The 16,441-nt window shown below is 51.8% G+C and overlaps 1 protein-coding gene across 1 annotated transcript; it reads right to left on the bottom strand.

Annotated features, from left to right (window-relative positions):
• Positions 1 to 138: 138 nt before the first annotated feature.
• Positions 139 to 14,897, bottom strand: WNK4 (WNK lysine deficient protein kinase 4). Its single transcript, XM_006901725.1, has 18 exons — positions 14,283 to 14,897; positions 12,726 to 12,898; positions 11,651 to 11,871; positions 11,263 to 11,420; positions 10,713 to 10,801; positions 10,422 to 10,638; positions 7,068 to 7,332; positions 6,703 to 6,824; positions 6,427 to 6,485; positions 6,216 to 6,333; positions 5,786 to 5,902; positions 2,630 to 2,767; positions 2,067 to 2,121; positions 1,333 to 1,952; positions 1,196 to 1,256; positions 706 to 1,111; positions 422 to 621; positions 139 to 275 (listed from the first exon to the last, which is right to left on the bottom strand). Exons 1-18 carry the CDS (start codon positions 14,895 to 14,897, stop codon positions 139 to 141), a joined length of 3,771 nt encoding a protein of 1,256 aa, XP_006901787.1.
• Positions 14,898 to 16,441: the final 1,544 nt, after the last annotated feature.

Raw genomic sequence — 16,441 nt, 5'->3', positions numbered from 1 at the left:
ATTCTGTGATCATGAGCTCCATGGTAAGCCCTGGTGTGGTGGAGAAACTTGGCTTCTGCTCTGGATTCACTGGAGGTAAAAAAGAAAAAGCGGTGGAGAAACCTCCAGGGTAGGGGGAAAGTGAAGCCTCAGCCAGTGTCACTCCCTGGGCTCTCCCTCCTGTGGGCCCGCCCTCACCATCCTGCCAACATCCCCGGCGAATGTCACCCCCTTGCTTGCCCGCTGCTCCTGGGAGCCGGCGCTGCTGCCACTCAGGGAGTTCCTTCGCATGATGCCTGGGAGCAGGATGGGGGAGGGAGAGCACTGAATGAGGGAAGGGGTCTTGGAGAGAGGGGCAGCAGACTCTCAGGGCCTAGAAGAAAGTTGGCTTGGTAGGGAGGAACTCTTGAGAAAGATGGGAGCTAGGCTGCTGCTGTCTTACCTGGGCCCAGAGGCTCTGAGCGCTGCAGGCTGTTACGGCGGGAGGTGGGGAAGCTGCCCTTGGAGAGGCGTCGCTGGCGACTGGACAGCATAGCGGCTGGGGCCACGATGCCTGGTGGGGGCTGTTTCCCGAGCCGACTGTACAAGTCCTCAATTTCCTTTTTCTGCAGCATCTGGAGAGCTTCTACTTCTGACAAGTGCCTGAGAAGGGTCAGGGTGTGAGAAGGCCAGCCACACCTTTGGCTTTCCCAAATCTGCTGCTTGCTCCCCTCTCCCCAGACTCACTTCTGCTGAAGACCTTGTAACTCAGCCCAAAACTCTTCATCCTCTCCACTGCTCTCTGAGTCCTCACTGCTCAGACACAGGCTGCTGTAGGAGTAGTTCATCCACACTGGGCTGGGATGGCTCAGGGGTGGGGGGCTGGCCCCTCTTCGGGGCTCCTTCCCACTGCTCCCTTCCTCCTCGGCTCCAGCCCCCATGCCCTCAGCAGCACGGTCACTCTCTGCCAGAGCCTCCCTGGTCTCTGGCCCACTGCCAGTACTGTCCTCCGTGTCTGAGCTCTCTGAGGTCAGCTGAGGAGTTGGAGACTTCAGAGGACCTGAAAGTGTTGGGGGTGACAGCTCCAGAAGAGGCTCAGCTGGCTCTTTAGATGAAGTCACTTGGAAACGCCCAACGAGCTGGGGCTTTCCCTCTACAGACAGGCAGACATGAAGGGAGAGAATCAGTGACAAGTGGTGCTGTTGGGCAGAGGAAGGTCAGTAGGCAGAAGCCTCACCTTCAGAGATGGGTGCCAGTCTGGCTTCACCCATGAATGGCCGGGCAGGATTTTGGGAGACCTATAAAGTAGAGTCATGAGAAGGGAAATGTCCAGAATGGAGCCTTCCGAAGCATCTCTCTTGGTTTCCTACTCACCTCAGTTTCCATCTCAGCTGTGAGGGCTGAAGGGCTCTCCTGGCCACAAGGAGCAAGAGAAGGGGAAGGAGGGAGGCTGGGGATGGGTCCAGGAGGAGCTGGAAGAGACCTGGAAAGCAGCCCAGGCGAGGGGGACAGCAGGGACTGTGCTACAGTCATGACAGCCAGGGAAAAGGCACTAGCCAGAGAGAGGAGTGGGGTGGCTGGGGCTGCTGTGGTGGAGGGAAGGGGTGGAGGTGAAGGGCTTGGAGGAAAGGAAGGGGGATTATGAGTGACCTGGGAACAAATGGGAGATACTGAGGGTGTGGGGCCAGCCGGGAGGGAATTCTGGGGAACCTGAGAAGACAGGATTGGAAACTGGGATGTAATGGGAGTGAGAGGAAGTGGAGAGCTAGGAGTATGTGGAGGGGGCTGTGAGGAGACTTGGGAAGAAATGAGAGGAAATGGGGAAAGACTAGGAAGACACAAAGGAGAGGCAAAGGGGAAGATGGGACCTGGGAAATGAGGACTTTCAGGGGAAAATGGGTTTGCAGGAGATAAGGGGGTTCCAGGAGAAGATGGGGAAGTGGGGAAGGCTGCCCAGCTCCTTTGCTCCAGGGTGTTGCTGCTCTGGGACTCTGCTGGAAAGGAGAACACAATAAAATTCCAGCTCCCCATTCCTTATGTTCTTCCCAAGCAAACCCAGAAGAAAACCCCAATGACTGGTATGAGCAGGAGTAGAATGCAGTACCTACCACGGGCAGCATCTGGGAGGGGACCCAAGAGGGCAGGTACTGGTGCTGGTTCCTCCTCCTGTGGTAATGAAGTCACAGTGGGGAAGAGCAAGTCGTAGATTTCTGCTAGAGTTCATAAGCTAGGGCCCAAGAACCTCTAAAGTCCAGGGAGGTGCTTCATCACACATGTATGTGCTGAAATAATCAGAGGTAAAGGGGCATGATACCTCCAACTTACTATCCAATTGTTCAGGGGGGAAATTACACATTAATTTCCACTTAAGAATGAACGAAAGAGCTAATGTGGCAAAATATGTGAATCTGGGATTTAGTTCTCTGTACAATTTTGCAACTTTTCTATAAATCTGAAATTATTTCAAAATAGTTATAAGGATGGGCTGAACACATTTTTCTAGAACAAGCATCCATGTTTATAATCAGATTCTCAGGTGGGGTCCACGGCCCAAAAAAGCTTCATAGCTGCACTTTGAGGGTCCCTGAGTTGAAGAGGAGTGAAAGCCAACAGTTTTTATAAAGGGCAGAGAATAAGGAACTCAGAGTCCCTTACCCCTGTAGCGTCTGACCTGGGAGCCCAAGGCATCCTCAACTGCCTCCACAGGGCCAGTGTCTCTCCTCAACAAGGTCTCCACTCGCTGGATAATCTCCCGAATGCGACTCAAGAATCCATTTTGCTCCGAGGGCAGAATAAACTCATTATATACCTGGCAAAGTTAAGCAGGATGGGAGGGAGGTCTTACCCAACTCAGCCCTCTCCCCAGCCTCTGATCTTTAAAAACCAACCCTCACACCAGTGCTGCTGCCAATCACCAGCCTAAAGCAAGTACCCACTGTGTGTCAGGCATTGTGTGGTATAAAGAGGAACAGAGCTTAGAAGAAAGAACCTAATATTCCTAGGAGACACTTTGCATACATTATCACAGCACCATTAACCTTTTGGGTTGGGGTCTAATATAAACACTTTATTTTAGACTATAAATAATTAAGAGGTTAGGTTCCATCTTCCCAAGATGACAGGAACGCAGGTCTCTGAGTCTGCCTAATGTCAACATGCATTTTTTTCATTGAATCACTGTTGCCACACATGCCTTTGGACACTGGTCCACAGGCACACACAGTCCACAACGTTAAGTTAAACCAAGACAATGGCAAATGTCACGTTCACATCCAGAAACTGAGCACCTACTCCATGGCAGACATTGTATTACATACTGTGGGGAACACAAGAATGCGTGAAACAAAATTCTAGCCACAGGAAGTCCCAAATTTAGTGGCAGAAAAAAAGCAGATACACAATCCAATGACCTGTAAATCCGCCTATATAGGCCAAGTATTTGTGAGTTGGGTACAGATAAAAATGATTGGTAAACTAGAAGGTGAGAGGAAAAGAAGACCCTCAATGAGATGGGTTGGTACAACGGCCACTGATGGTGCAATGTTTCTGTTTTAATAGAGTTGCTAGAAGTCAGAAATGACTGTGGCACCCGATAGAAATGACATTAATAAAAATGCTATTCCAAAGAGGAAACAAGTCCTAACACCATGGAACTTTGTAGTTTGGAAAAATAAGCAAGAAAAGCAATTTGTTGTTAAGTCCCCAGGGGCTGTTAATTGCCCCAGAGATTGTTCGTCTTTCTCAGGGCAGCTAGGTGGATTCAAACCGCTTGCCTTTCAGTTGACAGCACAATGCTTTATCGCAATGCTACCAGAGCTCTGTTGTTGACTATGTGTGACTCTCCTCATTTAATCCTGAAACCTCTTGCAAAATAAGTAGTATCACCTGCATTTCAGAGATGAGCAACTGAGATCAGTGAAGTTAAGAAACTGGCCCGAGTTCAATGAGTCAGTAACAGAACAGGAACTTAAAACTCAGGTCTTCTGGGAAAGCCTACTCTTTCCTCTCTTCCACACTCATTAGGAAGAGAATGGCATGCATACTAGCTCTGAGATGTGAAAAGGCAAAGCACATTGGCAAAACAAGTGAGGCCCTGGGTATAGCTGAATGTGTTACAAACCCTAACAGGCATGCTCAGGAGTTTGGGTCTTGCTCTATAATCAGAGGTAGCCACTAAGATTTGAGGAGGGGCGGGGAATGATAAACTCTGAGTCTTGGAGAGCTCTGCTCAGAAGACTGGCGGCGGGGAAAGAAGACAATGAAAATTGGGTTCAGGGTTGGGATCGCTTGGGCTTGGGGTTGGGGGTCTGCATGGGTTTACAAGGCCAGTAGAAAAGTCTCTCAGAGTGAGACGTTCCTGAGCAGACAGAGGCAGAGAGAGAAAAGGCCCCTAAGCTCTTTGGAGGACCATTCAGAAACCAGTGTGGCTGGAGGGAAGCTGTGGAAGGGTGGAAGGGCTTTGTGAGTGTGATAAGCCTCTGTGGCAAGTGCTATTTTGTCTTTGTCCTGCATACAAGGTGCTCAGAGAAGAGTATCTGAAGCCTAAAGTCTCCCCTATTTCCTTTCTTTACCCCTGAGGCTACCATCCACTGCCCCCACTCCACTGAAACTAAGCTCACACAAACATCTAACAAAAGCCAATGTAGTCATGCTCCAGGCTTCAACTATGTCACCTCCTTAAAACTCTCTCCTCGCTGTTTTACTAACATCTTTCGGGGTTCCTCCTACCTCTGTGGCTCCATCTGTATGTCTTTTGATGACCTGCTTCCACCTTTTCCCACTCTGGCACAGTATGCATACACTGAGATACACAAGCCTACTATGTGTGCTAATGACCCTTAAATCCACCACCACCCCCAGCCTGGTTCATCTCCCACTCCCAAGGAGGAGCTCATCATCTTGGCTATCCAATGTCACTCAAGCTCATCACAAGCACTAAACATACTTTCATCTTCAACTTCTTTTCTCTTTTGGTGGCCTATCCCTATTAGGTCAGCTCCTCAAGAAGTAAGTTGCCCGTGATGTTCCCTCTTCCTCACTATCCATCATGCTGGCTGAGCAAATATTTATTGAGCATCCACTATGTGCACTGTACTATGTCAACAAGTTATTGAATCGTGGAATGACTTATCTGCTTCCAATGATTCCCAGATTCCCTCATTTTCTTCCACCCACCAGAGTCTGTTCTCTCCTAGGTCCACATCTAGTTTCCTGAGTCCATTTCTTAGCTAGATTTCCTCCCATATTTCCAGGCAGAGTGATCTTCCTAAAAAGCATTTTCACCATGTTACACTCTGCTTAACCATTAAGACCTTCTTCTATGTTCTGGGCCCACCTTACCTTTTCAGCCTTCTTTTCCACGGTCCTCCTATAGGAATAGTTGCTTCCAATGGCATTGGGATCTCTTCGTGATGGCCTCCCAGATTCACTCGAAGACATTCCCTCCTTCCTATGCCTTAGCTTATGCCTTGCCTCCAGCTGGATGACTTCCATTGCCTCTCTTAACTCTATGTGCCATTTCTCTGTACTGCTGTCCCTAGTCCATCCTTTACTTATAATTAACACATGTATAGCATGCGATTCACATGTAACACCTGTGAATACCCATCCGTGTTAGTCTCTAATTGCCAGCCAAGGACCCAAGTTTCTCTGGATAAACAGAGAAGAATAAAATCTCTCGAAGAATAAAATCACAGCCTTCTTCAATGCCATCGTGCTGAGAGCCAACCAATGGTTCAAAAGCCCCTGCTGTCTGCTTTCAGTATTAGTGGGTGAACTCTTCTCCAAAGCCCAAACACTCTGTCCCTGATCTTTCTGTTCCCCTCACCATGGCAGCTGCAATCTCCTCTGGGCTGTCGCCATCCAGATCAAATCGGAAGGTCACCATCTTGCTGTTGTGTGTTTGTAGCTGGCACTCAACCACTCTGTCATTCTGGTCTGAGACCTTAAGATTCAAAATCAGCAGAGAAGGGAAGGTCAAGTCCTCTGTCCTCATCTGTCTCCACCCTACTTGAGTATCTGAGCCAAGTGACAGTGATCAGATTGACATTAGAGAGGATCAGACTCTCTCTCCAAATTCTGGAATTAGATTCCAGATAGCTGTCTCTTTTGTTTGTTTGTTTGTTTTTAAAGATAGCTGTCTCTTGGGTACCCACATCACACCTGGTGTTTCTCTGTTCTGGGTGACCTTCCATCCCCCCAACAGTCCCTTCCTGGTCCGTCTAGGGTATTCTTCATCTCCTGTGCATCTTCCTTACATTAGTGACCCGCAGCCGGGATCGGGGTCTGCGCCGGAGATTTCTCCCTGGGGGTCTCCTCATCCGTCCCATTCCTTCTCCTATGTCACTAAGGCCTGATGCTGCATCAGAGGCATAGCTGGAAAAAATGAAATGAGAGAGGGGTGGTGTCAGAGCAGAAATTAGGTCCTGTGAGCTCCATCCTGAGTCTCCCACTCACATGAAAACCTACCTGTCACCAGGGGCAAAATCACTGCCAAGGCCCGAACGTGGAATAGACAGAGCAAATGCCTAAAATAGGACAGGGGTTCATGAGGTCAGGGAAAAATACAGGGAGAAGGTGTCAAGGATGCTGGGTACTACAGAGATGGAGCTCAGGAAGGAGAGGACAAGAATGGTAGGTAGATTTTCAGGGATAGGGGGCCAGGTCATGGGGTTGGGTTTTACAAGAAGGGAAAAGATCATAGCCTTGGAATGCCTGGGAGCCCCCCACGGGACCCCCTCTCACCGAGGGCAGGCGGAGATGGGACTCAGCGGGGCTGGATAGCAGCCTCCCAGGGGGCTGAAGGGCAGGGTCTGAGGCATCCAGGAAGCCAGAGGAGCTGAGGTAGCCATCAGTCTCGCAATCCGCTGGTAGGGGATGGAGTGGGTCAAAAAAGGGGAAATAAAGGGAAGTAGTGGCACGGGTCGGGTCGGGGTCTGCCTGGGCAAGGAGTCTGGACATGCAGGAAGGTTCTTTCTCAGAGGGACTACTTGCCTAGAGGTGGAAGGCTGAGTACATAATAACACTGCTGGTGTGAACTTATGGATGGAGGGTGGAGGATACAGGTCAAGGGTTTTAGGACCCAGGTCCTAAAGTCAACAGTGACTTACAGGTGGTAGATGAGTAGCTGGCATGGCGGAGAAGGAAGGGTTGGTGCTGGTCTGCCTCAGGCTCCTCTGGCTCAGTGGGGAAGGCACTAGGGGGGCCAGGAACCATGGGGACTGTGGCTGGAAGGGGCCCTGGAGGAGGTGGGAGGGCCTCCAATTCTCGAGCTTTGCGAAGCTTCTCACGCTTTCGCTGGATGGCAGCGACCCGCTCGCGCACTGCTCGGGCCACTGGTTGGTAATCAGCTTCGCAGACCAAGCCCAGAGCCACCTGGAGTTGGGGAGAGAAGTTTGAAGAGCCCAAGTTAGGAAACCCCTCCAAGATCTATTGACATACTTTCTTGGAGTTTCCAGGGTAGAAGGGGACCAACATTTGTTATTATCCATTTATTGATTGTGTCTATTAAGTTGTAATTCTTTTTATTATAATAATTATTTAATTATTATAATAATTGTTTAACTTCCCAATAAACTTCTAAGGCAAGGCTTCTAAGCACCAGTGTGTGTGTGTGTGTGTGTGTGTGTGTGTGTGTGTGTGTGTGTGTGTGTACCATCAAGTTGGATCCTACTGTATAGGAGGAGATTGCCCCTCCTTTTCCAGTGGAGCATCTGGTGGATTTGAACCATGTGCCTTCAGTACTGTAGCACAGTTTCTTGCCACTAGGCCACAAAAACTCCCTTAAGCACCATTTTTAAACATAAGCACAGTGAATGAATGACCTGATCATAGTGATACATTAAGTTAGCGCACACCCATGTTTATTGCAGCTTTGTTCACAATAGCAAGGAGTTGGAAACAACCTAAGTGCCCATCAACAAACGAATGGCTAGAGAAGCTGTGGTATATTCGCACAATGGAATACTATGCTGCATTAAAAAACAAGGAACTCATGCAATATTATTCAAAATGGTTGACTCTGGAGAACATTATGCTGAGTGAAATATCCCAGTCACAAAAGGACAAATATTACATGATGCCACTATTGTAGAATGGGACTGTCCTTGGGGCTGGGGAGAGACTGAGTAAGATGGGTTCAATAATGTATACTGCACTGAAACAGAGGAGGGAGAAAACTGTTTAAAAGAGATATATAACTAGGTATTTCTGTCATCACAGGAGACTAGAGCGAGGGCTACATGGTGGAGGGGACCTGCGGGAGAGTTTGTAAAACAATGAAAGAATCTTTTCTTTTACTTTTCCATAATTTTTGACTCATGTACTTATAACTTGTTAGTCAAATTTGTGTCTTCTAGGTTGCAACACCCCCATGATACATCTTCAAGGATATGAACATGTACGGCCAAGCACAATCAATAAGAGTGCATCTAAATTCCAAAATCAATCTCCATAATAGTCTATGTGTTTCCTACTGCCAAAGGGGCCCTTTAGAGTAGTGAGAAAAGATCTTCACCCTGAAACCCACAGCGTCCCTTTTCAGCAGGAAGTAGCTAAGAGAATACGCCATCCCCTTTTCCTTATGACTAGGGTGAAGTCTCTCTCAGGGAGGAGTGATAGGGAATGGCAAAGGACACACTGACAAAGAAGATTAATCAGAACTGGCTTTGACAAGCACTGTGGCATTTGGACAAGAACAAACTGGGAGGAGGGTAGAGAGAATAGTGCAACAATGAATGAATGAATGGAAACCCAAAATCTCTGTAAATGTTTATGAAAATTAATAAAATATAATTATAGAAAAAAAAAGTTAGCGATTCTTAATGAAATGAGGACAGAAGAGGGACATTTTGCTCCTAAGAGATATTTGGCAATATCTAGAAACATTTTCAGTTGTCATGATTAGGGAGAGGGAAGGCAGGTTACTGACCGTTAGAAAGCAGAGGTACAGGATACTGCTCAACACCCTACAAGGCACAGGACAGTCCTCCAACAAAAATTATTGCCCAAAATGTACACAGTGTCACCAATAGGACCCTGCCAGATGTTAGCTCAGATCTGATTTGACTTGGTTTGTGGAGACACATTTCAAAACACATTATTGGGATGATATACTATAAATGATCTCCCACCTTTTCAACTGCCATTTTCCCTATAATTATGAGAAGCCCATAATCTCTCTCCTCACGTCTCAGCCCTTCCTAAACTAGCTACCAAGCCTCCACCACCTCCATCTTCTACCTCCTATGAACTCCTCTCCTAGTCTACCATTTTTTCCATTCATTCTCTGCTTATCAGTTTTAATAATGACCTTTCTGGTGTGTAAATGAGGTGGGACAAGGTGATCTGACTTAGAATCTGAATGACCTAAGTTTAAACCCAGCCCTGCCATTTACTGGCTGTTGGACCTTAGTCAACTTCTCTTTGTTTCTTTGTCAATAAATTGGGATAAAATTTCCCTCCATGCAGGTTGGTAATAATCATTGTATCTGAAAAAATTTTTAAGCCTTATCTGATGAAGGCTTTTTATCAGCTCTCAGCTTTAGAGGCTTGATGGTAAGAAGCTGCACTGCAATCCCAAAGGCATGTAATTCAAATCCACCAGATTACTGCCTCTGAAAATCCTATAAATCAGTTCTGACTCAGGGGTACACAGCACTATATACCGAAGCAAGTTCTGGAGACCTAGCAGTAAGAAATTGCACTACAATCCCAAAGGCACACAGTTGGAATCCACCAGCTGCCCCTTGGGAGAAGGATGGACAATTTCCTCCCTGAGCTTTGACTGCCTGTGAAAACCTGCTAGGACACACAATAGTAACCATATGCCAGCCACTGCCAGAGATAGATTTTAAAAGGAAAAACGTTTCTGGAAAGGAAAAAAGGAGTATAAGGTCTGACAGAGGCAAAATGCAGGAAAAATTAATTCAGGTGTTAAGATCCAATGACACAAACATCTTACTGCCTTTGAATCAATTCAGTTGATGGTGGCCCTTGATGATCCAGTTTACGGGGCTATAAATCTTAACGGAGTCAGCCTCATTCCTCTCCACCTCAAACAGCTGGTGGATTGAAGCAGCCAATCCTTTAGTTAGAAGCCCAACACTTAATTGACTACATACGTGACTACATACAGACAAGACTCCTTAAACCCATCATGGTAGCACTATAACAAGGGCCTGTTGAAATGGAAACCAATATTTACTTTTGACTCCAGAGAGGTAGGCCTCCTGCGATTGATGGTTCACGGGCATGAAGAAGAGGAAAAGAACAAGAGGGGGGGGAAAGGATGAAAGAGAAAAATAAATGAATGGGAGGAAGGACATTCATTGCAGAGAGCCCAGGGCTTGTTCTGGAAAAGGTAATCTTCAAGGTGTAAGGAGCAGTTAAGTGCCACGAGCCTGCCCCCACCCCCACCCCAGCCCCAGCCAGTCCAGCTGCTCCCGGGCCCACCACGCTCTCACCATCTCCTGTGCCACTTCTTCGGCCGCATCCCGCCCAAGCTGGAACAGGAACTCGATGGCTTGGTTGTCCCGCGGCCGCCCCCCACGCCGCGCGTCTTCCATGCGCAGCCAGAGCTTGAGGCCCGGTTTTTCGCCATCGTCCTCCTCCGCCAGCTCCACGTGCACGCCGCGCTCCTCGCGGAAGAAGGCATGGGCCAGCAGGTCCTGGATGGTGAGCCTGAGGGTCGCAGCGCCGTGAGCCAAGCTCCCTGAAAAGACCGCGCCCCCGCCGCGTCCTGCCCCGCCACCCACCTCTCATTCTTATCCGTGCGGATGCAGCCTTCGATGATCTCCTTCACCTCCGGCATCTTCACCTTGTAGAAGCTGTTCGGCTTTGTGCCCTGGGAGAAGGCGGCTGCATGAAGCCTTCTGTACTCCTTCTTCTGCTAAGAACCCCTCCCGCCCCAAACAGCAGCACCAGCAGCGGCCAAAGTACTGGGATGCTATGGAAGGATGGGTTTCAAATCCCAATCCTGCCAATTAGCAGTGTGACCTTCAACGAGGCTCCACTGAGCCTGTTTCCTCTTTTATCAAACACCTGCCCTGCTCACCTCGAGGGGCAGCTGAAAAGATTTGATGAGAGAGTGACTGTGAAGTCGTTTAGTAAAATCTAGGGAACGCTACACTTATCAGGATGCCAAGTAACATGCACAGGAGAGAGCGTGTGCCTATCTAACATCTCAGTGTCCAGAGAGGCATCTTGTTGTCTAGACTGTTTTCATTACAGGGGAGGAAGGGGAAGCTGATGGGGCAGGTCAGTCGTAGCAGGGCCTGGAATTCCCTCTCCTCCGACCCCTCTCACCGAAGTGACCTTGCGGTAGATTTGTGCAGCGTTCTGGCACTCTGAGTACGGGTATTCCGAGGTGGCCATTTCCAGCATGCACATGCCAAACGCGTACACGTCCACCGCCTCATCGTACTTTTCCTCATACATCTCAGGGGCCATGAACTCCGGGGTTCCTGTAGGATCCACAGCAGCGATCAGGGAGCAGAACCTCCTTCTGGCCTGTCCCTCCCTTTAGGCAGCATTAACTAGGCTGCCTTGAAACCAAAGACACACTACCCACCACTCTCTCTGTCTGTGGCTCTTCCCCATGGTCTCCTAGCTCTTTGGATTTCAAAGGACTCTGTAAAGGTCGGATCCCAGCCTTTCCTCTTGCATAGGGGAAGCAGGAATGGCTAAGACCCACCAATGACGCTCTTGGCGAAGGAGGCGCGCTTGAGTGTGGCCAGGCCAAGGTCTCCAATCTTGACTGAGCCCGAAGGGCCTGTGATGAAGACATTGTCGCACTTGAGATCCCGGTGCAAGATGGGGGGAACCCGAGAGTGTAGGAAATGAAGGCCCCGTAGGATCTGACGGCTCCAGCGCTGGAGGACTCGAGGCTTCATCTCTCGGAACCGCCGCAGGTACCTGAGCAAGAGCGCACAGGAAGTGAACGCGGGGGCGGAGCCTCACTGGCACCTCTCCCTCATTCCACAGCTTGCTGTCTCTTAGCTCAAATTTTCTCCTACCTCAGCCTCAGTGAGAAACTGAGTCAGGGGTGAGGGATGGGTAGATCCGAGGCTACCAAACTGGCAGGAAGGTAAATTTTCAGATAGGACCTTGGCTAAAGTGCTGTGGAGCCCAGAAGAGATGACTAAGAGCCTTGAGTTCAGGGGAGCACTCCACAGAGAAAATAACTTTTATGTTGCGTGTTGAAGGATGAGTTGGAGTTCAAGGGTGAAACAATGGACACTTTCCAGGCAGACAGGAACAGGAGACACTGTGTTCAAAGGCACAGATACAGAGAGCCACTACAAGGGGGGATGTGCTGAGAATTTGGTTTGTCTGGAATATCCAGTGTGAACTTTCATCTCAGGGCTGTAGCAAGGGGCTTGAAAGGGTTTTTAAAATCATAGTGAGGAGGTTAGAGTTAGGATTGACGAAGATGCCTCAGGCTTCAGGAAGATAGGACAATTAGGAGAGAGGAGAGTTAGGACTGGCCCTTTGGGGGCTGCAGCTAGCTAGGTGGGAGTGAAAGAAAGCCCTGGAGAGAGATACTGAGGAGACCGGGGAGTTTGGAGAGACGAACAGTGTGTGGGGAGACTAGTCTAGAGGGCTGCTGGATGGAAAGTTACCCCTCCCTGAGGCAGGGGCACAAGAGGGGTAGGTGGAAGAAGTCAGCCCGGGTTGGGCCTGAGCCTGAAGAATCTTGAGGACCCTGGGAAAGTTAATTAGCAGTGGGGACACTTTCCAGCCCTCCCCTAGCCAGGCGCAGAGCTCACGTCTTGAGCGTGCCCGAGGTCATGAGTTCGGTGACCAGCACGATGCAAACCTGGCCCCTCAGCACCGACTTCCACGAGTCGTAGAAGCGAACGATGTTGGGGTGCTGCAGCCCCTTGAGCATTTCCACCTCCTCAGAGAAGCGTTGCCGCTCGGCCCGAGACAGTTTCCGGGTCTGTGGAATGGGGGAGGGAGGGTCACCGTAGGTCCAGGACCCGCATGGGGACAGGATTGGGGCACAAAGGGAAGTACAGGGAAGAGCTGAGGGGTTGGAGCTGATACATGCTGCTGGGATTGGTGGGATCATTAGCACAAGTGCAGACCCCAAACTTAAATTCAGCCCCCTGGGGTGTCTGCAAGGGCACACCCACCGTGGACCCCCCCACCCCACCCCCGCTGGACACAAGCGCCTTTATGCAGCCTAGTCCTGGAACCTGGAGCTCAATAGCGCCTTTGTGGACACCGGTGTGGCTATGGGGCGGGAACGGGCGCCTAGGGGCTGGCAGCCGGCAGGCAGCAAGTCAGCAGCGGGCAGAGCGAACGGCTGGGAATTGGGGCCTGGAAGGGGTTGGCCCTAGAACTGGAACTGCTAGGTCCAGACAGGAGGTGGGAGGGCCGTGGAGGGAGGTACAGAAAAAGAGAAAAGATCCAGGACCTGGAGCCAGGAGACGACTTTCCCAAAGGCTGTCCCGCCCTGTCTCATCCTCGCCCCCCCTTTACCCCCTAGTTTGGCTGCCTGGCATGGCATGGCCAGGAGCTGGGGGGGGGAACGGGGAAGGAGGCGTGGCACTGGCAAGCGTCAAGGTGTGAACACTATGCCAGGGCCTGAGGGGCGGGACCCTTCCCTGCTCCATGCCCCAATCCCAAGTAGGGCCTGGGATTGATTGAGGTAATGGGTTGACTGGGAATGGAATGGGCTGAGTGGGAGCTGTCAGGCAGGTCCTGCAGACTAACATCTCCCTAAAGGCCACCTGAGTTTGCGAAGAGAGAGGTGAGCAGTGGGATGAGGAGCTGGACTGGACTCAGGCCTCGGCTGGGCACCCTATCCCTCTCCTCTGAAGTCTGACTGCACTAGGATTCTGAGAGGGACTCATCTTGCCATAATACCCCTAAATCTTCAAGACGTGGGGAAGACCCTGCCTCAACAACCAGCCTTCCTCTTCCCAGCCTCCTGACTGGCCAAACATAGGGGAGTGTCCCTAGGGTCACACTAGACAGTCGGCCTCATGGTGACAAATTGGTGGGGGCCCGCTCCCAGATCTGAAGAGACTCTACCCCTTAATTTTCCATCCTTTCCCCACCACCGCCCCCTACATCTCAGGGTTGTGGAGACTTTAATGTGGAAATGCCCATGTCCATGGGGAAACCACTGCACACCACCTGCCTCAGGTTCTCCTGCAGCCCAATCCTTGAGGTTCATGGATCATCAAAGCAAGAAAAGCAAGGGGTTTGGAACATTTGACTGGAAAAATAGATCCCTCCCTTGTCCCCAGGTTCTCCCATCCCAAGACACAGGAGGTTCCCTTCCCAAGGCGGACCGAGGCCGCGCCCAGCCGCACCTGCAGCTCACACCAAGCCACTTCCACCGTGGTGTCCGTGTCCAGCCCTCGATACACCGTCTTGAAGGAGCCCCGTCCAATCTCGATGTCAAACTTGAGGTATCGGCCGTCTGGGGACGTCGCTACAGCCTGTGTCTCTGTGTCCTCTTTCTCCTCCAGCTCCCGCCGCCGTTCTCGGGCTGCAGCTTCGGGGATCCTTGGAGGCTCCCCAGGTGCAGGGACTCCTGCGGAGCCCTGGAGTTGGGAATGCACAGAGTCTGCAGCTTTCCCTGGGGCTTCTCTGGTCCACGTGTCCTCAGGGGGCTCTCTGGAGTTGGGCGGTGGGCTGCTCTTGGAGCAGGGATCAGCGGAGTCCGGAGGGTCTGGGGGCTCTGGAACGGGGGAGGCTGGCTGGGACCAAGAGCTCAGCAACCCCAAGTCGACAGAGCTGCGGCGACCGGGGCGGCACGAGCGCTGCCGTGGCTCGGTCTTCCCGGAGAAGCGGCGCACTCGGCGAGGAGGGGCCCCGGCGCGGGGTGGTCCCGACGCGGCAAGCGGCAGCTGGGGCCGCAGGGCCAGGTCCGCCTCGGTCTGAGACATGGGGACCGTGGTCTCCGGGGCTGGCGGGGCCAGCATAGAGAAGGGCTGGGCGCCGCAGGCCGGCACACAAGCGGCTGGCGAGCAGGCGGCCTGACAGGCGGACTGACTGGGTGCGCAGCGCTCGGGCTGAGCTGCTGGGGCCCCAGCCCCCAGCTCCTGCCCCGGGCCCCGCCCTCGGGCCCGCCCCCACCTCCCGGGGCCGCCCCCTCGGAGCTCCAGCCTCTTACTCTCCCGCCGGAGCCTGAGCCAGAGCCAGAGGCAGGCGGTGCGGCAGCAGCCACACAGCCCCTCACCTCCGCCCCGCCTCGCCAGGCCTCTCCCATGCCCACCGGCCCAGCCTCTGGTCTCCTCCCGAGGTCAGAGCACGGGAGACGGAGTGGTGGTTTCCCACACTCAGTGCGCAAACCTGTTTGTGCGTTGCGTTGGGAGGCGGGGTCCCAGGCCCTGGTGGTGGGGGGTATGCTTTGGGGAGGCTACCACTCTCCTGCGCACCCCAGATAAGACTGCACCACCCTTTCCTAATCGTCCGGAGGAGTACTGGGCCGGTCATCCAGAGGTCAGTGGAAAAGGTCTGGTTTTCTCCGACGCCGCTGTCCGCAAGGCTGCACAGGGAAGGGTGTGCAGCCCCGCCCCTTCCCCAGCCCGGAGCCGAGTCACCCATCCTTCTTTCCCCGCACCCCTCCCCCCAACCTTAGCCGCAGCCTGGCATTAGCCAGAGTGTCTGTTTTTGCTCTGTGGGCTCTCCTTCCTCCCCCTCTGTTTGCCAAAGTCTCCAATAAACCAAAGTCCACATCCGGTTTATCCCCCTCAGCTCCCCTTGACCACAACTACCGCACAGGACCAGATGGGGTGGAGGGAAGGGCTTCACCAAGCCGATTAGGGCTTTTAAGGGGGAGATGGAGAGGGTAGTGGGACTCACTCATTAAGTGGCTCCAATTCCAGAACAGAAAGCGTTTGTCCCCAAGCTGTGTTCCATCAGCACTCCCCCACACACAGCCCACCCAACAGATGTAAACCACAGGCTCACTGGCGCCCAGGGGGGCCCCTTATAGAGGGCTTTTCCATTTATCCAGGCCACAGGCCTCTCCCCTCTTGCCCACAGGTTCCACTCAGGTGGTAATGCTTTCACAGTCCTCCCAGTTTCTAATGCAGGAGTAACTTGGAGGCAGGTAACAGGAGTTGAGATTTTTAATATCATAAATCAGTGTCCAGCCTGCCTCTCACTGCCAGGCCCTTTCTTGGGCCCATCCTGATATTGTCTGGAAGGCTGCCTGCAGCCAGGGCTTCCCCCACCCCCTATGAAGGATCCAGCACCAGCCTGAGAAGGGAGGCAACAGCAGCTGAGGGAGTGAAAGGGGAGGAGACAAGCTTGTACAGGCGCATGTGTGTGTGAACACGTGTAAAGTGAGGTTTACAGACCCTGGCTCAAGGAAAGTCTAGGATGGGAGAGGAGGTAGGGCTAGAAGCAGCACATCTTTTTCTCCTAGTGCCTCGGCCTCACCCTATCCCAGGGACAGATGTATAGGATTAGTGGGAACCCATCCCTGGGTCCCAGCCTTCAGGACTGGAGCCCTTTTAAG

This window comes from Elephantulus edwardii, unplaced genomic scaffold (genome assembly GCF_000299155.1).
Source record: "Elephantulus edwardii isolate Elephantulus edwardi_28Jun2011 unplaced genomic scaffold, EleEdw1.0 scaffold00340, whole genome shotgun sequence".
NCBI classification, from domain to species: domain Eukaryota; kingdom Metazoa; phylum Chordata; class Mammalia; order Macroscelidea; family Macroscelididae; genus Elephantulus; species Elephantulus edwardii.
Note: the sequence above shows the minus strand (reverse complement) of the source record. Positions and strands in the feature narration are given on the sequence as shown.